Source organism: Chiloscyllium plagiosum, unplaced genomic scaffold, assembly GCF_037043375.1.
Source record: "Chiloscyllium plagiosum isolate Xiang-an unplaced genomic scaffold, Cpla_swu_hap1 HiC_scaffold_26, whole genome shotgun sequence".
NCBI lineage: Eukaryota > Metazoa > Chordata > Chondrichthyes > Orectolobiformes > Hemiscylliidae > Chiloscyllium > Chiloscyllium plagiosum.
Window position 1 is genome coordinate 11,877,363 of NW_028270164.1, and position 22,399 is coordinate 11,899,761.

The following is a 22,399-nucleotide window of genomic DNA, read 5'->3' on the forward strand; positions in this document are numbered from 1 at the left end:
GTTCAGCTTCTGATTTAATGTCTGATTTGATAGATATTCTGAATCTTAAGAATTGCTTTCTACAAGATGTTCAATTCTTATCAATTTACCGCAGAAATTAAATATTCACAGTGCAGGAGAGAGAGAGAGAGAGAAAGAACCCACACTGCTAACTGACATAACAGGGAACTTGCACAGTTACTGCCTTTGCTGTTTGAATTCATGTATCGGTGGACATCGGAATGTATCTGGGAAAATTAACAAACAGTGAAATTCAGAACTAATTTTGGAGGGATTTGTTGGGTAGAGGTCACAGCACAGAAGCAAATAAGTGAATATTTTTAAGTATTATTTCTGCTACCACATCTTGCTAATTTGATTTTTTTTCCTGCTTTAAAGATTTTCAATTGATAGTATAGCAATGCTGCTGCTGCAGGATTGTGCAGCCCTGAAAAGGTTTCCTGCATTTCAAAATGGGAGACCCCCATTTTCTATAATTAAAATGGGGGATTTGCAGTTTCTCTGGATGAATCCCATGAATTGCGGTTTAAATAAATGATTCCCATTTCCTTAAAGGCTTTATTGAATGAATCCCACCACCTGTGTCTTTATTAAAAAGGAGCTTGCTTTAATCATTTCTTTTCTGGTACATTCCTACTCCTGGCTTCCATACACGCCTCCAGCCTTTGCCTCAGTTTAATAATGGATTCTCTGCCTTTTCAACAGCCTCAATAAAGTTTCTTAACTTCCTTTGTTCATTAGACCTTGTCTGTTTATGCCTTAATATGTCTCTTTATCACTTTAATACTGGCTATGTCACGACTCTCCAGCTGTGACCTTGGTTAAAATTGCTTTTGTGACCTTTAATTTCTCTTACTATAACTAGCCATGCTAGCCTCAGGTGTTTATCCCAAATGCAGACACACCAGTGAGTTCACACTGATCAGAGATCTTTTAAATGTTCTGTCTGTGAGAAACACCTTTGAAGCAAACAGGGTCTGTTGGGACATCAGAATGTTCACACAAGGGAGAGATCATTCACCTGCTCCCCCTATGGAAAGAAATTCATTCATTCACCCCACTGTCCAAGACAGCAGTAAGCTCACAACAGACAGAGCCATTCATCTGCTTTGTGTGTGGGAAAGGATTCACTGATTCACCCCACCCCCTGACACACCACTGAATTCACACTGGGGAGAGACCATTTACTTGTTCCAGATGTGGAAGGGATTGACTCAGCCAGCTCAGCTCTTTGACCATCAACTTGCTCATACTGAACAAAGAATTTCAACCGTTCTGACTGAGAAGAGCTTTACAAGCAGAAAGTATGTCGTGATGCACAGATGAGCTCAAACTTCAATGCTCAGATGTTTGAGTACAGGAGTAGGGTGCTAGAAAAGCACAGCTGGGCAGGCAGCATCCGAGGAGCAGGAGAATCGACATTACCTTATGCCCAAAAAGTCGAATCTCCTGTTCCTCGGATGCTGCCTGACCTGCTGCGCTTTTCCAGCACTCCACTCTCGACTCTGATCTCCAGCATCTGCAGTCCTCACTTTCTCCTTTGAGTACAGGAGTGGGGACTTTATGTTGAGGTTGTACAGGATGTTGGTGAGGCTTCTTCCGGAGTACTGTGTCCAGTTCTGGTCACCCAGTTATTGGAAGGAGCTGGAGAGGGTTCAGAAGAGATTTATCAGGATGTTGCCGGGAATGGAGAGCTTGAGTTAAAAAGAGAGACTGGGTAGGCTGGGACTTGTTTCACTGGAGCGTGGGAGATCAAGGGGTGACCTAATAGAGGTTTATAAAGTCATGAAAAAGATAATTGGCATGTGGGGTATTTCAAGGCTAGGGGGCATATTTCTAAGGTGAGAGGAGAAAGATTGTAAAAAGGCATGAGAGGCAACATTTTTACACAGAGAGTGGTTCATGTGTGAAATGAATTCCCAAAGGATGTGGTGAATGCGGCTCCGGTTTACTGCAGGTTAACAACCATATAAGATACATTGGGACGGTAGGCATCTCTCCAAATGAGGGGGAGCTGGACAGTGGGCCCCTGCTTTAAGATCCTAATTTACTCTTCCATCAAATTCAAATGACACTACAACAGGTGGTGCTTAAGATGCTCCTCAGTATTAATCCTTTTGTATCGGTACAGCCTTCCATGACAGATCTCAAATCATTGCACTACACTGAATAACTTGGAGTCCAGGTCAACTCAACAGAAGGAGGTCGCTGCAGACAAGCAGAGAAGAACAATTAAACTGTCACCTTAAATTAATAGGAAAGGCAGCAAGGGCTCAAGAAACCAAGTATCCTCAACATTACTGAGAGATTTTTTGTTTAGATTCCCTACAGTGTAGAAACTGGCCCTTCGGCCCAGCACCACTCTAATCTAGACTCTGGTTTCCAGCATCTGCAGTCCTTGTTTTTACCTACCTTTGGTCCAGCAAGTCTACACCGACCCTCCGAAGGGTAACCCACCCAGACCCATTCCCTTAACTAATGCATCGAACACCATGGGCAATTTAACATGGCCAATTCACCTAACCTGCACATCTTTGGACTGTGGGAGGAAACAAAGGGAGAATGTGCAAACTCCACATGGACAGTTGCCCGAAGGGGGAATTGAACCCGGGTCCCTGGTGCTGTGAGGCAGCAGTGCTAACCACTGAGCCACCGTGCCACCCCGTACTGTAGCAAGATTTGATTGAGAGGTTTGAAAGAAACTAAATGGGATAGAGGCTCAGGGATTTCTAGGATTGTGAAGAACAAGTGTCGTTCTGATGTCAGCTAATATTTCTTTAAATAGAGAGGGATCAGTGGAAGATCAGATCAGGAGTCAGCCGTTGTATGCAACACATGGTTAGTCAAAGGGCAAGTGGTAAGATTTATAAACCAAAATGAGTGGGCCAATTAATATTTTTCTAATGATTTTGTAACTGGCTAAATAAACTAATAATGTGCTTCTGGCTGCTATTGTCTTAAGACTAGAGTGGTGCTGGAAAAGCACAGCAGGTCAGGCAGCATCTGAGGAGCAGGAAAGTCCTGCCTGAAACGTCGATTTTCCTGCTCCTCAGATGCTGCCTGACCTGCTGTGCTTTTCCAGCACCACCATACTCTTAACTCTAATCTGCAGTCTTCACTTTCATCTGCGTTTGTCTTAAGCCCTGAAGTTACACCATAAGGCATTGGAGCAGAAATAAGCCGTTCAGCCCATCAAATCACTCTACCTTTCTCAATGGGATCATGGCTGATCTGATAACCCTCAACTGCACTTTCCTGCTTTTTTGCCCATAACCTTTGATTCCCTTGCTATTTAATGATATATCTCAGTTTTGAATATACTAATGATTCAACCTCTTCAGTGCTCTTTGATGAAGATTTCCACAAATTTCTTACATTCTGAAGAAAAGAATTCTCCCTCTCTGTCTTAAATGTGTGACTCCTTACTCTGAGCTTATACTCTCTGGCGCTAGATTCTCCCACAAGGGGAAACAACCTCCCTGTTAAGCCCCCTTAAACACTTATCTTTTTCAACAAGGTCTCCTCTGATTCTTCAAAATTCCAATGAGTATAGCACCAACCCACCCAACCTCTCCTCATAAGAAAGTGCTTCCATATCCAGGAACAAATTGGTGAATCTTTACCTCTAACGTCAGTCTATCTTTCCTTCAATAAGGGGACCGAAACTGTTCAAGTATTCCAGCTGTGGTCTGATTGGTGCCTTGTATAGCTTTAAGCAAACTTCCCTACCTTTATATTTCACTCCTTATTAAATAAAGGCCAACTTTCCATTTGTCTTAAACAAAAAACCCCAAAGAACTGAGGATACTGGAAATCAGATACAAAATCAGAAATTGCTGGAAAAATTCAGCAGATCTGGCAGCATTTCTGGAATGAAAACAAAGTTAAAGTTTCTGGTCTGGTGATCCTTCAGAACTGTTGTGCAGAAGGGTCACCGAACTTGAAATGTTAACTCTGGTTTTCTTTTCAGAGATGCTGCCTGACCTGCTGATTTTCTCCAGCAATGTCAAGCTGTGATTCCATTTGCCTTCATTTATTGGCTGCTGAACTTGGATGATAGCTTTTTTGTGATTTATACATGGAGGCTCCCAAATCCCTCTGTGCTGCAGCTTTCTGTAGTCTTTCTCCACTTTAATAATGTTCAGCTCCTCTATTTTTCCTGCCAAAATGCATAACTTTACATTTTCTTGCCCATAATCCATCTGCCAAGTTTTTGGCCACTCACCCGTGACCCGTCCATCTCCCTCTGTGGACTGACTCTTTCTGTCATTTTCACCACTTGCCTTATTTTTGTGTCATCCATAAACTTAGAGATTGTACACTCATTTCCATCATTCAAGTCATTAATATTAATTGTAAATGATTGAACCCCCAGCACTAATCCCAGTGGCATTTCACTAGTTACAAGTTGCCTCCTTTACCCCAACTCTATTTTCTATGAGTTAGCCAATACAATATCCATATTATTATTTTACTCCCAACACCACGGGCTCTTACCTTATTAAATACCTTATGTGTGGAAACTCATCGAATACCTTTTGGAAATCCAAATGTATTACTGGTGCCCATTTAGTGATCCTGCTTGTCACCTTCTCGAAGAACTGTAATAGATTTGTCAGATCCCTTTGTGCAGCCACTTTGACTCTCTTGGATTATGTTATTAATTTCTAAAACAGAGGGTGCTGGTGAGAATTGAGGAGAAGGATTCTGGGAGATTTCGGTTCAGTCACCACGACTAAGAAAGGGATCACGGACATGGTCTCGGCTGCTCAGAAACTGGGTTTTCAGTCTGAGTGAGTAGTGCCTGGAGAGAGGTAAAGTACTTACTTTCTGTACTGAGAATGTGGTTTGGAGGGGCTGGGGCATACGCATAACCTTGGGAAGAGAGTTTTGCCAAGGTGAGGCAGAAACAAGGCTTTTGGGAACACTGCTCCCTCTCCATTGCAGGTACAGTTGTTAGACACTCTCTCTATTGTTGTACATGGCACAGGTCTGGTCCATTCCCAGACCCGCACCAATGAAATTACCCAAATTATTTTCCACTTCATCTGGAGCTCTAAGGTAGACCATGTCTGAAGGACATTATGTACAAAATTGTAGATAAATGGGGGAAGAATGTACCCGATGTCTCCCTCATCCTGGTGGTCACCTATGTGAGGCTGCATCAAGCTGTACTTCGGGCCCCAGCACACAATCACCAAGTGTCACTATATATTGATGTTCTACCTGTCCCAGAGTTGGAAAGGATGGGACTGGTCTAAACCCAGTTAGTTGGACCATTCCATGCCATTTGTCCTTTGTGGAGAAATTTGTGAACAAAACACCTTCAACCTTAGTTCCATCAGGAAGTGGTCAGTACATAGTGTCCTTGAGGCCCTGTGGGAAAAGGAGAGGGTGGATCCTGTTGATTTGCCCCCTGACCAATCCACTGTTGTTTGTAATATATGTAAATAATTTGGAGGAAAATGTAGTTGGCCTGATTAGTGAGTTTACAAATGACAGAAAGATTGGGGGAATTGCAGATAGTGAGGATTACCAAAGTATTCAGTGGGATATAGAAAGGCTTGGGTGGAGAAATGGCAGATGGAGGTTAATCTGAACAAATGCAAGGTGGAGAAGGCCCGAGACTTGCGTGTCCTTGACAGAGTGGGAGGGGGAGTTAAAGTGGTCAGCCACAGGGTGGTGGGGTTGTTTAGTGCGTGTGTCCCAGAGATGTTGTCTGAAATGTTCTGCAAGTTGGCGTTCTGTGTCCCCAATGCAAAGGAGACCACATCGGGAGCAACGGACACAGTAGATGACGTGTGTGGAAGTGCAGGTAAATCTCTGTTGGATGTGAAAGGATTCTTTGGGGCCATAGATGGAGGTGAGGGGAGAGATGTGGGCACAGGTTTTACACCTCTTGTGGTGGTTCAGTGGTTAGCATTGTTGCCTCACAGCGCAGGGTCCCAGGTCCGATTCCGGCCTCGGGTGACTGTCTGTGTGGAGTTTGCACATTCTCCACGTGTCTGTGTGGGTTTCCTCTGGGCGCTCCGATTTCCTCCCGCAGTCCAAAGATGTGCAGGTCAGGTGAATTGGCCATGCTAAATTGTCCATAGTGTTCGGTGCATTAGTCAGAGGGAAATGGGTCTGGGTGGGTTGCTCTTCAGTGGGTCGGTGTGGACTGGTTGGGCCGAAGGGCCTGTTTCTACACTGTAGGGATTCTAGGTAGTCTAGTCATACAGAGGTTTATAAAATCATGAGGGGCATGGTACGTGTATGGAACGAGCTGCCAGAGGAAGTGGTGGAGGCTGATACAAGTGCAACATTTAAAAGGCATCTGGATGGATATATTGATAGGAAGGGTTTGGAGGGATTTGGGCTGGGTGCTGGCAGGTGGGACGAGATTGGGTTGGGATATTTGGTCAGCATGGATGAGTTGGACAGAAGGGTCTGTTTCCGTGCTGTACATCTCTATGACTCTCCGACTCTATGGCATAGACAGAGTGGATAGTCAGTGTCATTTTCACAGGATAGAAATGTCAATTACTCGGGGACATAGGTTTAAGGTAAAAAGGGGCAAGGTTAATAAAGGTGTGAGAGGGAAGCTTTTAATGCAGAGGGTAGTAATTGCCCAGAATGTGCTGCCAGAGGAAGTGGTGGAGACAGATGCAATGGCTATATTTAAGAAGCATCTTGACAGATATGTAAATAGATAGGGAATAGAAGGATATGGGCAGGTTTTTAATTTAGAAAGGCATCATGTGTCAGCACATTCTTGGTGGGCCGAAGGGCCTCTTCCTGTGCTAAACTGTTCTTTGTTCTAAATGCACAGTTGTGGGTGTGTTATATCAAGCCAACTTGGAATCATACTGTGACCTCCCAGCAGACCGCAAGTCTCTGGATATTGCCTTGGTTTTATGATTTAAGATTGAGAATTACGATTAAGAAGCATTACTGTAGTTGATATGCCGGAGATAGTGGAATGGACTTTCACCACAGTCCCTGAGGTCATGTTTGCTCTGTAAATGTTTCACATTCAATCAGACTCATTGTTCGAGCCAAGGGTCACATTTTGCAACAACTCGAGTACGTCTGGAAAGCAGTCAGAATCGGGATTAAATATCACATGTATTCTTCTTGTTTATTAAAAAAAATTGAAGAAAATGATCTCTTTAACTGACACGCAGAGTAAGTATTGGCACAGGGGAAGGTATGGTGCACGTGTTTTGGAAAGCTGAGGCTTTGCAAATGGTTGAATGTCTCCAAAGTTATTGATTAGTGCTCAGAGTTATATTGACTCTTATTGACCTGGAAAACCATCTGCCGGAAATTTTAAGAAAGAATTCAACATGAAAACAGAAGGAGTCACTGCTACTTCAAGCTCTGGCATGTAATTCCCAACTCTTCAGGCTTCGCTAAGCGTCTGGTGTGAATTACAGTCTGTTGCATTCCAAAGATTTCTTTTCACGAGTCCTCTACTCACTGATTCTCACACACCTAACAGCTGATACAGTTAAGATCTGTACCACAAGCAGAACTTCACCCAAATCCTGCGGGTGTTAAGACGGGGAATTGCCAGGGTGACTGTATAAGGTCTAACCTTGTCCTCCCTCCATCCACTCAGACCCTCAAGCCTGCTTCATCATTCAGTGTAGACATGGCTGGTCTGAATGTAGTCTCTAATTCCCTAGCTACTCTGATGTCACTGCTTCCCAACCAACTTTCCTGAAGGAGATGCCAAATCAAAGTTGGAAGATAGTCATGACCCTGAGGACTGTGAGACCAGCAGTAGGCGAGGGAGGGTGGGAGTCGGGTGGTAGTAGGAGGTGGCTGAGATGCTCTGGAGGAGGTAGAGAAAAGGTTTATCAGAATGTTGCCTCATCCGAGGAATTTTAGCTATGAAGAAAGATTGGATCGACTGAATTTGTATTCACTAGAGTGCAGGAGGTTGAGGGGTGACCTGATAAAAGTTTATAAGATTGTGAATGGCATGGATACAGTGGAAAATATGAGGCTTTTTCCCAGGGTGAGGGGTCAATTACTAGGGGACAGTTTCAAGATACGGGGGGATGTTTAAAAGAGAAAAGGCTAATTTTTACACACAAAGAGTTAAGAGTATCTGTAAGCACTGCCACAGGAGGTGGTGGACACAGACATGATAGGTCCCTTTTAAATCTTACCCCCTCACCCTCACACTGAATTTGCATTTTGCAGACAGAGGATCCCGAGACTGAGTTTTGCTGTTCAGCTACTGCTGGGCCTGGAACTGTGCAACAGCAAGCAGGAGTTTGTTTTATAAAGAAGAAGTCGCGTTGCAACCAAATCACGTCTAATAAGCATGCATTATAGAAGAACTACCTGTACACTAACTTCAGAAATAATATAGAGAAAAGAACACCTCTTTGTTCATAGTTAAAATCACACAACACCAGGTTTATTGGAAGCACTAGCTTTCAGAGCGCCGCTCCTTCATCAAGTGATAGTGGAGGGCTCAATCCTAACACACAGAACTTATAGCAAAGATTTACAGTGTGAACTTTGTTCATGACTTTCTTCCACAGCACAGAAGCCTTTGATGTGCTTTGGAAGGTGCTACAGTAATGTGGAAGCCTTACTAACTTCACAAACATCATTTGTCTCCTACATGACAAAATAAAAGCAACAGTTCTGTGCAAAGGCTCATCACAGATCCCTGGAAAAGTAGATGTTAATTGGGGTGTGTCTGCACACTTTCTTGTAATAATGCTGTAACTTACTACTGACAGGGTCTCCCAGCTGTGGATATTTTTCACACTGATGGTAAGCTCATCGACTTCAACCAGTTTTAATGCCACAATCAAGATAACAACTAGTCTGTGACAGAACACCAGCATGATTGTCTGAAAGCTAGTGTTCACTTTGAAGAACAGACAGCTGATTTGCGCACCGGGGACTATAAAGGCATGGGACTTTTCCTGAATACCAGCAAGACAAAATCCACACCAAATGGATCAACTCCGAGCTCTTAGGTCTGAATTATATAAGTCGGGCAACCCTGATCTAACCAGGAAATCCAGATACACCCTTTGCAGGCCATCAAAGATATCGGAGCACAATTAGGCTGTTCAGCCCATTGAGTCTGCTCTGCCATTTGATCGTGGCTGATATGCTTCTTACCCCTCTCATCAGAGGTGCCAAGACAGAAACCCAAACTAAGCTTGAGACCCAGGCCAACCAAACAGACACTTGTCATTTGTTACAAGGCTTACACTTTATAACAGACTACAAAACAAAGTCAAACAGAATCGCAGGCAACAGTACACCCCTACCCAATGAACTCAATGCACTCAATGCTCACTTTGAACATAAGGTCAGTGAAACAATGTTACCTATCCCAACAGCCTCAGTTGGACCCGTATCAACGGTCACTCCAAAGATGTTATATCGGCCTTCTTGAGAGTGGACCCAAAGAAAGCAACTTGCCCAGGTGGAGTCCCTCTCCTGCACTGTCCTCACCATGTGCTTCCTTTGTCTGTTCTTCTCTCTTTTAAAACTGCTGTTGTTTTGACTTTTTTCCCCCAAAGTTCCAAAACAATGCGACAGCAAAAAAACAGTAATTGCTGCTCCTGGAATTTGAGGAAATCACCTCCAACATCTAAAATACCTCAAAAAAAGGAGCAGCTCTTACAGCCAGAAATTTTTCCCGTCCTCCATCTTGGATTAGCTACAGGGAGAGGCTGAACAGGCTGGGGCTGTTTTCCCTGGAGTGTCGGAGGCTGAGGGGTGACCTTATTGAGGTTTACAAAATTATAAGGGGCATGGATAGGATAAATAGACAAAGTCTTTTCTCTGCGGCCAGGAAGTCCAGAACTAGAGGGCAGAGGTTTAGGGTGGGAGGGGAAAGATATGAAAGAGACCTAAGGGGCAACGTTTTCACTCAGAGGGTGGTACGTGTATGGAATGAGCTGCCAGAGGAAATGGTGGAGGCTGGTACAATTGCAACATTTAAAAGGCATTTGGATGGGTCTATGAATAGGAAGGGTTTGGAGGGATGTGGGCTGGGTGCTGGCAAGTGGGACTAAATTGGGTTGGGATATCTGGTCGGCATGGACAGGTTGGACAGGAAGGGTCTGTTTCCGTGCTGTACATCTCTATGACTCTATGATAATTACGACATTTAAGAAGCATCTATATGAATACATGAATAGGAAGGGAATAGAGGAATACAGATCCTGTAAGTGAAGATAGTTTTAGTATGGGAGGGCAAAAAGTGTCAACATACTCTGTGCTGTATTGTTTTTTGTTCTTTGTATATTAAGAAGTATTAAAAACGTAGGAGTGCACCATTCATATAGATGTGATCTTTTCTAGGGATTGGAGTGGGACTGATAGGATTCGGAGTTTTTTTCCTTCTGATGGGCATCCTCTTATATTTTGACAGAGTGCTACTTGGATTTGGAAATGTGAGTATTTCTTTTTTGAAAATATGTGGGAGTTGGGTGGATTGCTGAAGTTCATAGTACAGAAAAGAATCTCGAGAGGAGCATAACTAAACGGTCTCAGAAAACACATGTGACAGTACGAAATTTTAGTTTGGAGAGGAAACCCTGTGTACATAAAAGATTAAATTGGTTCCAATTTTCTTTCCATTATTTAGGTTACATTGGATTAGATAGGATACATTCTGCCACAAATACATAACTGTATTTGATCATTGGATTAAATCATTTTCTATTACTGTGTAAATTGATTTCATGTTTCAAATGCAGTTTCATAATGTTCTACATTATTTGAAGATAAATGGACTTTTATTAGAGCAAAATACAAAATGGTTTTGCTTTATTATAAATTTGTTTCCTTGGGAACTGACCTTTTTGCCAGTGGAAATAATTTCTCCTTATCTGTTCTATCACTGCTCCTCAATTTAGAATGTATTGATTAAATAGCATCATTGCCTTCACAACTCTGAAGATAACAATCCAAGTACCTCACCTGCTTAATCGTCCCTCCTTCCCCCTCCCCCCTTAATCCTCCCTCCCTCTCCCCCTCCCCCTCCCCCTTAATCCTCCCTCCCTCTCACCTCACCTCCTTTATCCTCCCTCCCTCTCCCTCACCCCCTTAATCCTCTCTCTCTCCCCTCACCCACTTAATTGTCCCTCAATCCCCCTCACCCACTTAATCATCCCTCTCTCTCTCTCCCCTCACCTCCTTTATCCTCCCTCCCTCTCCCTCACCCCCTTAATCCTCTCTCTCCCCTCACCTGCTTAATTGTCCCTCCCTCTCCCTCACCCACTTAATCCTCCCTCCCTTTCCCCCTCCCCCTTAATTGTCCCTCTCTCTCCCCTCACCCACTTAATCCTCCCTCTCTCTCCCCTCACCTTCTTAATCCTCCCTCCCTCTCCTCTTCCCCTTATTCCTCCCTCCCTCTCCCTCTCCCCCTCCATCTTAATCCTCCCTCCCTCTCCCTCACCCCCTTAATCCTTCCTCCCTCTCCCCTCTCCCCCTTAATCCTCCCTCCCTCTCCCCCTCCCCTTAATCCTTCTTCCCTCTCCTCTCTCCCCCTTAATCCTCCCTTCCTCTCCCCTCTCCCCCGTAATCCTCCCTCCCTCTCCCTCACCCCCTGCATCCTCTCTCTCTCCCCTCACCTCCTTTATCTTCCCTCCCTCTCCCCTCATCCCATTAACCCTCCCTTCCTCTTCCCCTACGTACTGAAAGAATTGATTCAATCTGGGCATTTAGGGATGGGCAGCAAATGCTGCTCCAGCCAGCAATGACGAAACCCCGTGAATGATGTTTAAAAGCACATGAACACTGGTATGATAGACATTGTTGCAGAGACTATAAGGAAGATGCTGTTGGAAGGTTGTACTCCTTTGAGATCCTAAGCGGTTCTACCAATCCCACATAACACCACCATGGTTGGTTGCACTCCTCCCTTCCAGCATTAACTCTTCCAGACCATTGCACCTTAAAAAAACATTAATTGCATCAAAGGATATGAAGATAGTAAGTAAAAATCGTGTAGTGGTAGATGATCAGCCATGATCTGTTTGAATGGCAGTGTAGGTACTTTGGGTCAAATGACCTACTCCTGCTCATCTTGTCTCTGTCCTTATGCTAGTAAATCTCTGCTGAACCCCCTTCAAAGCATTCATGTCCTCCCTAAATTGTGAAGTGGGCACAATACTGGAGTGTTGCTGTTTTTTCCTGTCAGATTCTCTTTGTGTCTGGCCTTCCCTTCATCACTGGGCTGCAGAATACATTCCGATTCTTCATCCAAAGGCAGAAGCTGAAAGGTTCAAGTTTTTTCCTGGCTGGAATTCTGCTGGTGCTCCTGCGATGGCCGGTGCTTGGAATGCTCTGTGAAAGCTACGGATGTTTTCTACTTTTCAAGTAAGTCTCATTTCTGTGAGAAACACTTAAGCTGGGGAGGCCATGTTAATGGATCAGAGACCTGACAACCTGCAGGAAAAGGAACTCGTCCACTGTCTCCCTGTGAGAGCCACAAATCTACCACACACATGGCACAGTGGCTCAGTGGTTAGCACTGCTGCCTCATAATGCCAGTGACCGAGGTTCAATCCCAGCCTTGGGTGACTGTCTGTGTGGAGTTTGCATGTTCTCCCCATGTCTGTGGGGGTTTCCTTCCACAGTCCAAAGATGTGCGGGTTGTGTGAATTGGCCATGCTAAATTGTCTATAGTGTTCTGGGATGTGTTGGTTAGTCAGGATAAATGTTGAGTAATTGGGAATGGGTCTGGGTGGGATTCTCTTTGGAGAGTCAGTTTGGACTTATTGGGCCGAAGGGCCTGTTTCCACACTGTAGGGATTCTATGATTAATTGTCCTCAGATCTAATGATAGCACTTCTGGTGCATGGAGGCATATTCTTTGGACACCTCTCTCTCTCACTGACTGACCTTAATATTGCTTTTCCATTTGAGTGACCTGTTAGAAATCATACAACAAGCCCCAACCTCGTTCCTAGACAAGGACTAAATGAAACTTGCATTGGAATATCTTATGTCTTAACTGTTGCAATCTCCAGCAAAGTTACTCTGAGTAGCCCACAGGGACACAGCAATTTTTTTTTCATGCGTTCATAATTTAATTTTTAAATTCCTCTTAACAGAAAACATTGTTTTAACCAGACCTTTATGAACTGGCACTCTCAATAAACCAGCAAAAAATTATACACTTCAAATACTTCAGTTATATACCTCAGCTTGCTGTATAATCGTGGTCTCTGAGTAGGAAGCTGAGGGTGCAAATGAGAAGGCTGTCTGCCAGTAAGTTTTATTTAAGGCAAAGTTGTGTTATTAAGTGATTTATGCCGTAAATAAAGTACAACAGTAATGTGCATATCCCCTGCATTGTTTCTATCAGATCGATTATGTGCTCCTCTTGATCAACCGGAATATTAGATCAATGGGCACATCATTATCCCATGGGTGCTGGTTCATGAAATCATAGAATCCCTACGGTGTGGATACAGGCCCTTCTGCCCAACAAGTCCACACTGACCCTCCAAAAAGTATCCCACCCAAACCCCTACATTTCCCCCTCACCAATGCACCTAACCTACACATCCCTGGTCAATTTAACACAGCCAATTCTCCTAACCTACACAACTTTGGATTGTGGGAGGAAACCAGAGCATCCAGAGTAAACCCACTCAGACAGTCACCCAAGGGTGGAATTGAACCTGGGTCCCTAGCACTGTAAGACAGCAGTGCTAACTACTGAGCTACCAAGCTGCTTAAATGTTTGCTGTATTTCAGTCTCTAATTTGACTCTGAGCCATCTTCCTTCTCTGGCACCCCTTTGCTTCTTTCTTAAGGCTCACTTTTCATTTGTTAAGGAGAAAGACTGCTAATATTGTAATTTACAGCCATCCTTGTCCCCTGGTGCTATCACTTCACCAACATCAGCTCAACCTTCCAGTATTTTATATGGCAAAGGACTTTGGTGAGGAGAAAAAGACTCACTAATTGGACCCACTCAAGCAAAATCCAACCAGCGTTTTTTTTATTTCTTTCATCAGATTTATTTTAACATATGACTGAGGGAATGGATGATGGATTAACTTCTGGGGCACCTGAGATCTGGCTGCCTTGATCTGAAGCAGAATATTCATTGGGGGAGAGTAAAGTTTGATCAATAAAAATGCACACAAAGATGTACTGTATAAATCTCTTGCCTACATGCAAAATTAGATTGAAAAAATGAGGTCAGGATTATGTTTTAAGCCTAGAAACCCAGAATTGGAAACTACAAGTCCAGTAGGTTCAAATCCCAACAGCACAGTTTGAGAATTCCAATTTGGTTTGGCAAAAACTTGGACATTAGAGGTTGCTGTCAGTAAAAGTAACTATGAAGCTGTTGGGTTGTCTAAGAACCCACCCTGGTTACCAATAAGGTACAGTCAAGTCACTTATTGGATTATAGGGCTGCTGTCTCATTACAGAGAGATGACTGCTTGTGGTTTAACCAGAGGGTCACCATGCCTCAGGCGAGGGGGGAATTTGAGAAGAAGTGTCGTTCATGGTAACCTCAACCAGGGCAGGAATTGAATCCTCACTGTTTTTACTAGCTCACCAGTACTGAAGTCTATGTTTCTCTCTTTGTCTGACTGAAAAGTGGCTAGGCTCAATAATTTAAGACTGGGATCGCTGTCCTCAGGGCTATGCCACTTTGCTTGGGTCAGGGACAGTACCCTCTGTGCTTGGGTCAAGCGTAATGCCAGCTATACTGGCTGGGGGTGGGGGACTCTGTGTTCTTTTGGAAGTAGGGCCACCTGCCTCAGTTCAAGTGCTTTTGATCGTTTTCAAGGTGGGACCTCCTGTACCCAGGTCGGGAGCAGTGCTCGGTTTGGGATATCGCGAGTGGAGCACAGACCGGGAGCAGCACTGGACACTGTGCTTCCTGTCCCTAAGTCTGGCTGAAGTCCTTCCCTTAATTACCCTCAGTGCAACTGAGCATGGGCAGTACACGGTGCCCAATGACATTCACATCGCGAAAAGAAAGAGAAAACCACAAACGTGTTTAAAGTCAAGATTTAGAAAACTCTTCTAATTTAAGAAAATGTCAAATTAATTAACCTTTCTCAATGTGGAACTGTTTTCCCAGGGGCGCACTTCCAATTGTTTCGGAATTACTCTCCAAGATTCCCATCCTGAGTCTCATCTTTACACTCCCTGGACTCAGCACGGTAAGACACTCCTCAGCACCGCCCGTTCATTATGGGGTTTTTTTTCCAATGAAACGGTGATGATTAAGGGCACTTTTGGAATGTTTCCAATGAAAAGCAGCCAATATGTTGCTCAGATGGCAGAACACTCGTCTCTGTAATTGTAAAGTCCCTGGTTCAAGTCATACTTGAGAGCTTGAAATGGTAAGGCTGACACTGAGGGAGTGCTGTCTTTCAGATGTGATGTTAGACCAAGGTCCCATCTGCTTGGTGAATGTAAAATAATCCTACGATGTTATTTTGTGGGAGGGTTAACCTTGATGCCATTGGCCAATATCTGTCCCTCAAACACATTATAAAAAAATCCAATTTGTTCAGTCATAGCTGCAATGTTAATCAAATTCATTTTTTTTTAAAAAGTGATTTGTTGGCACAATACAAGAATTGACCTGTAATGTTGACATAACCAAAGCAGAAGATAATAAGTTGGGAAAGTAACTTGCACAGAAATTGAATTCTATTTCACATTCCTGAATACCAATTGAAATAATATGGGCCTGGCTTTTCTGCACATGTGCCAGGTTACTGTTCTTGACCCAAGTACAGTGTGCATTGCCATGAGGATAGTCAGTCCCAGTCCCAGTCCCAAATTACGTCTCAACCAGTGTGTTTTGTCCATGTGCTGACATTTCTCTCTATCTCGTTGCAAAAATGTTTCTCTTTATCTCTTTGTGGTGCCATTCTTGTCTGTCTCTCTATGCTCTCTGCAACATGGCTAATGTAATATTCCATGAAACCAAATGTACCAAGTTAAATTCATCAGTGTTAGTTTTGTCAAAATGATTAGTTTCTGTTTTAATCCGCATTCACTGCCAGTGTAGTGATAAATAATACATTCTCTACCTTAAATTTAAACTTGTGCTTGCGTGTGTTTAATGTTAGTATTTCTCATGCATATAAATGAAAAAAATCTATTAAGATTCAGATCAAACTGCTCAATAATGTATAAGTAAGTAAAAACTGTGAATTGGTTTTAATATTGGAACTGTAACTTAGAATAATCAAAATTGTATTTGTAGTTTCTCACTGAAGGAGACACATTTATTCAATATCATAGTTAGCTTGATTATATCCTGCTCCACGCCTACTGGGGATGTTAATCCACTGTCTCATTGACATACATCATCAATATTAATATTAAAACTACTCCCCCACAGAAGATTTAAGCAGTTGCAATCTAAGAAAGGAGGCAGGCAATTACTTTAAAGTCCAACTTTGGCAGTTAAATAAAATCTAGAAAGTGCAAATTGCCGAACACTGGTTAGGAATTCAGTTGCAGCATTTGGTTAGTGCACTGTATTTTCATCTCTGTCATCTAATTCCCGGTCTCACATTCCTGAATGTCAGCAGTTATTGCCCATCCCCAATCGCCCGTGATTTCAGAAGATGGTGATGGGTTGTTTTCTTCATCAGTAGTAGTTCATGTGGGAGGTGATGGCTTAGTCATATTGTTAATCCAGAAACCCAGGTAATGTCCATGGAATCCTGCCATGGCAGATGGTGGAATTTGAAATCAATAAAGATCTGGAATTAAGAGTTTAATAATGATCATGAATCCATTGTAATTTGTCAAAAAACCCATCTGGTCACTAATGCCCTTCAGGGAAGGAAACTGCCATCCTTACCTGATCTGGCCTACATGTGACTCCAGACCCAGAGCAATGTGGTTGACTCTTAACTGCCCTCTGGATAATTAGGGATGGGCAATTAATATTGACCTAGTCAGTGATGCCCTCATCCCATGAATGGGTTTTTAAAAATGTGGGGTAGGTACACCCATCATGCAGATGGGTAAGGAATTTTCTTTTGAAAATTTGAGTCAGGATGGTGAGTGATTTGTTGGGGGAACTTGCTAGATGGTTATGATGGGGCAAAGACAGCAGGTGCACCACCAAGTTCCCCTCCAAGCCACTCACCATTCTGGCTTGGAAATATATCCAGGATTTTGACCCAGAGACCATCAAGGCAAAATGTTGCTGGGAAGTATGGTGGGTGATGGTGTTCCCATGAACTGACTGCCCTTTTTGTTCTTAGTGGTAGAAGGTCCTGGTTTGACAGGTGCTATCAAAGCAGGCTTGAAGAGCTGTGACAGTGCAACTTAGAGATTGGATAAATTTTCCTCCTTCCTCACCCTAATGCCTTGGTCATAGCTCACCTTGAGAAAGGAAATATAGGAAGAAACACAAGCACTAATGTAGCACTTTTGCTGGCCTCAGACACCTTCCAACCAGTTAAGTAACTTGTGGAAGAGACATCATTGTTGTCATCAACTAGGAGAAAGTGAGGACTGCAGGTGTTGGAGATCAGAGTCGAGAGTGTGGTGCTGGAAAAGCACAGCAGGTTAGGCAGCATCCGAGGAGCAGGAGAATCAATGTCTCAGGCATACGCCCTTCATCAGGAATAAGGCATGTGGGCTGAGAGATAAATGGGAGGATGGTGGGGCTGGGTGTAAGATAGCTGGAGATGCAATAGCTAAATGAAGGTGGGGGAGAAGGTGATAGGTCAGAGAGGAGGGTGGAATGGATAGATGGGAAAGACGATGGACGGGTCAAGAAGGCTGTGCTGAGTTAGAGGGTTGGGCTGGGAAAAGGAGGGGGGAGGGGAAATGAGGAAACTGGTTACCGTTTTAGTAACTTAACTTCACCATTGTTATAATGTACAGCACCCAATTTGCATATAGTCAGGCCCTTCAAACAGCAGTGAGATAACTGACCAGATAATCTACACCAGTGGTTTGAGAATATTGAGAGCATTTAATATTGGCCGGGAACAGTGTGGGGAGGAGGTGGGTGTGCAGACTTTTACAATCATGTGTGAGTGAGGATCCTTGCCCCATTTTGGAAGCTTGATCACATAACCCAGACCAACACTATAGTACAATACTGAGGGAGTGCTACACATTAGAGAGCAGTGTTCCCTTTAAGCTGCGCAGTCCCATGGAATTCTGGTTTTGGAGGTTGCTGTTGTGCACAGATTTTGGATATGTGCAGAAGACAAATAGAGGAAATATTGGCAGAATGTGCCATTTTATGACTACGATATTTTATCATGGCCTGTATCTTCTTTAATATAAAGTGTCTAACCAGTGCAGTTAGTTGAGAGGTGAATATTAACCAATGAAAGTGAGTGAGAAATGCTTCCCCAATTGAATTTGCCAGCTACCCTGAATTTTCTTGGTAGCATGGAGTCCTAATATATTTGAATGTGTTCCTTTAAGGCTGCTTCAACTAACTATTCAAGCAGCAATATTATATATGATTAACATCCCATGTGAATGCTTTTCAAATGTCCTTTCACAAATCCTATCTTCGGTCAGGTTTATTAGTTTTATGACATCAATACGACAGGATAGTTTATTGAGGATGTGGTAAACCAATTTATTTGCATACATGGAGAACAATGCTGCCTATAATAATCATTAATAGGGTTTAATGTCACAATATATTTTGGGACTTAAAAGACATGCTATACAATAACTTTTATTTGTACACATTAGTACAATAAATCCCCAGTATCCGTGAAATCACGAATTGCAAATTCAATCATCTGTGTGAAAAATAAGTATCAGCAAAAGTCAACATCCACTGGCAAAACTCATTTATCCAAAGTAGATTTGAAGAGTTAGTCCAGTGCATCTTGTAGATTGGATACATTTTCCTGCTTCCTCGTCCTAATACTCCTGTCACAACTCACCTTGAAAATGAGGAAGGAAAAATTTTCACGAATGTGCCATGAATGATGACCTCAGTAGGCACCTTATAACCAATTAAGTAACTTTTAGAAGTGTAATCATTGTTGTAATGTACAGCATCCAATTTGCACACAGAGAGGCCCTTGAAATAGTAATGGAATAAATGACCAGATAATCTATTGCGTGGTTTGAGAACCTTAGTATCATCCGCAAAGTTACTAACCCATCTTTCTAATCCCACATCCAGATCATTTATAAAAATGACAAACAGCAGTGCCTCAAAACAGATCCTTGCGGCACACCACTGGTAACTGAGCTCTAGGATGAACATTTCCCATCAACCACCATCCTTTGTCTTCTTTCAGCTAGCCAATGTCTGATCCAATTCACTAAATCACCTTCAATCCCGAAACTCTGTATTTTGTCCAATAGCCTACCTCGTGTAACCTAATCAAATGCCTAACTGAAGTGCATATGCACCACATCAACTGCTTTACCTTCATCCACCTGTTTTGTCACCTTCTCAAAGAACTCAATAATGTAAGTTAAGCATGACCTACCCTTCACAAAACCTTAGTGTTGCCTATCCCTAATAAAATTATCTCTTATAACCTTTTGAAGTTGCTTTGTAGGTTAGAATATATTGCCCTTGAACAGATGGTGCCTTCTGGAACCATTGCTATCTTCGGCATGTAGGCATCTTTACATTGGCAGTGGCTCGGGTTGGAGAATGGGTCTGAATAAGAGCTAGATCTGGACACTGTCAAAGGTGGGTGTTTGAGGAATTGGGTGGGTGCCATGTTTCTTCCCCTTTTTGTACTTGGGCTCCACCTGTGCCACCTACAGAGCTGATGGTGGCAGGAGAAGGAAACTTGTTCCAGGACTTTCACCGTGCCGTTGTATGACAGTTCCATGTCAGGATGATCAATGGCTAAGAGACAAACTCACAGGTGTTGGTCTTGTTATGCATTTGTCGTCATCCTTCTAGCTGGTAGGTGTCATGGTTTGGAAGGTGCTGTCAGCAGATGAGTTTCTGTAGTGCTTCTTCTTGAAGGTTCACACAACTGAAGGAAGTTAACATTGAAAAATTATGTCTGAAAATGACATTGCATTTTTCACTATTTTTGGTGTACTCAAAGCACTTCACAATCACTGAATTACTGTTAAAGTAATGGAGAATGGAGCAGCTAATTTGCACACAAAACGTTCGTATAATAGAAATGTGACCAGGTAATCTGTTAGTGAAGTTGATGGAAATATAAATGTTGAACAGATCCCCAGTGAACTCAGAAAGTGCTGAAACTGTGGAGGATAGAGTTAACATTTCAGAACCGAAAATAAGTGCAGAGAGGCCTGTATCCTGTCACCAAGTCAACCTTTATTTAAATGTGAACAGTACATGAACTTGAACAGCCAGCTCTGAGGTAATCCCTAGACTGAGGAGATCTTCTGAATCTTTTGTTTATAACCATCAGACAGGGCTCCCTGATTGGCCCAGGTTAACAACCCCAATAAAGGATCTCACAGTCAATGAGATTGCCTGGCCCTGGTTCCAATCACTATGAGATTGATTTGTCAGAACCGATGTATATTAGCAGAAGAATCAACTTCCACATTAAAGAAAGGTCATTGAGCTGAAACATTAACTTTGTTTCTCACTCCACAATTTTTAAAATTTATTTATTCATTTGTGGGATGTGGGTGTTGTTGGCTGGTCAGCGTTTATTGCCTGTCCCTATTGCCCTTGAGAAGGTGGTGGTGAGCTGCCTTCTTGAACTGTTGCAGTCCACTTGCTGTGGGTTGATCCACAATGCCGTTAGGGAGGGAATTCCAGGAGTTTGACCCAATGACAGTGAAGTAATGATAATATATTTCCATGTCAGGATGGTGAGTGACTTGGAGAGGAACTTGCAGGGAGTGGTGTTCCCATGTATCTGCTACCCTTGTCCTTCTAGATGGAAGTGCTTGTGAGTTTGGAAGGTGCTGTCTGAGGATCTTTGGTCAATTTCTGCTGCTGCCAGACCTGCTGAGGTTTCCACCATTTTCCACATTGAGTTCTGTACCAAGTCTTCCATATTCCTTCACACAAGATACTGTAGAATCATTTACGTCCTCCTGAGAAACCAGGCAAGACTTTGGCTGAACATTGAATTGACAGGTGGAATTGGCTGCAATGCAGCACTCCCTGTGTAGAGGTTTGAAGTGTCAGTCCACATTTTTTGAGGATAAACGCATTGATGAGACTGAGCGATTTCATAACTGACTGACCTACTGTTCTTCCATTCACTGTGGCCTGGATTGTGCATCCAAACCCTTCTTTCTGTTGTCTGTAGGGTCAGCTCATGTAATTGTAAGGCAGACCCCAATTCATGGGCTCTTTACAAAATAACAGCACCAAACTGACAATTTGAAATAGCTCAGCAATGTGCAAATACTCTTTTTATCTTTATGGTTAAGAAAAAGGAGGCAGCATCAGTCTCCAAATTGCAACCTACAGAGTTGAGATATAAAATGCAAGGTAATCTTGTCAGTTTTGAGGGATCTTCACACTTGCTTGTTTGTTTTTCTCTCCAGATGTTGAAGAGATTTAGTGAGGGAGGCTCTTTGAAGTGAAGACAAGCCAAAGAACAAGGAACAACTGAAGAAATCATCTGTTTAAATCAGCCATAAACTCAGCTTTACTGGACCTGTTTTCAGATAGGGCCATACTGTGTAAAACTGGTAATTACTCCTGCTGAAAGTTCTAGGAAAGCTGTTATTTCCAATGAACTAGTCAACAGTCTTTCCTTTATTCCTGTTAATCGGAGTTTGTTCACCTACTTGGTTATGGAGTCCACCAATGCTTTATTTCCACCGTTAAATGCTTCCATGGCATTAACATTCTCCATTCCTGTTCTAATCCAGTTCTACAACAATATGAAATCCCTATGCGTCTCTATTTCTGACATCCTGCATATTGTTGATCTGCACCACCACTTGTACTTGTGCCTTCAGTCCTGAATTCTGGAATTTCCATTCAAAAAGCTCTTCACCTCTGATCTTCTCGTCCCTTTGAACAGGTTCCTTAAAGCCAACTCTTCAAATAAGCTTTTTCCTACTTGTCCTAATATCTCCTCATGAGGGCTTGGCGAAGCATATTGAGAAGGTTTGCCGTGCTGAAGTACCATCCAGTTGCAGGTTTTTGCTCTCTAAAGAGAAACTTTACTATTGGTCTTTTTGGTCCTGTTCCTCGTCTGCTTCCTTTACTCCAAATATTCCCTCTGTCTTTTCACTCTTCTCCACAAGCTTTGCCACTGTCATGGATCCTCTGGGATGGCTCAGACGCAAAGGCATTGGACAAAAAAACCCCAAAGAACTGCAGAAATCAGACACAAAAGCAGAAATTGTTGGAAAATCTCAGCAGGTTTGGCAGCCTCTGTGGAGAGAAGACAGATTTAACGTATTGGGTCTAGTGACCCTTCTTCAGATCAGACCCTTCTGAAAGAAAGGTCACTGGATTCAA

At 43.0% G+C, this 22,399-nt stretch overlaps 1 protein-coding gene across 1 annotated transcript; it reads left to right on the forward strand.

The window, feature by feature from the left end:
• The first annotated feature begins 7,095 nt into the window (after positions 1 to 7,095).
• Positions 7,096 to 22,271, forward strand: golt1a (golgi transport 1A). Its single transcript, XM_043716431.2, has 5 exons — positions 7,096 to 7,167; positions 10,330 to 10,421; positions 12,173 to 12,351; positions 15,086 to 15,167; positions 21,472 to 22,271. The coding sequence occupies exons 1-5, from the start codon at positions 7,143 to 7,145 to the stop codon at positions 21,508 to 21,510; spliced, it is 417 nt and encodes a 138-aa protein (XP_043572366.2). The 5' UTR covers positions 7,096 to 7,142; the 3' UTR covers positions 21,511 to 22,271.
• Positions 22,272 to 22,399: the final 128 nt, after the last annotated feature.

What these genes read in the sequence shown, in the direction of transcription:
- golt1a (XM_043716431.2), top strand. Translation starts at nt 7,143, where the DNA reads ATGATCTCTTTAACTGACACGCAGA. An exon ending in CTCTTTAACTGACACGCAGA is followed by an intron (nt 7,168 to 10,329) that starts GTAAGTATTGGC and finishes GATCTTTTCTAG; the next exon opens with GGATTGGAGTGGGACTGATA. An exon ending in TGCTACTTGGATTTGGAAAT is followed by an intron (nt 10,422 to 12,172) that starts GTGAGTATTTCT and finishes TTTTCCTGTCAG; the next exon opens with ATTCTCTTTGTGTCTGGCCT.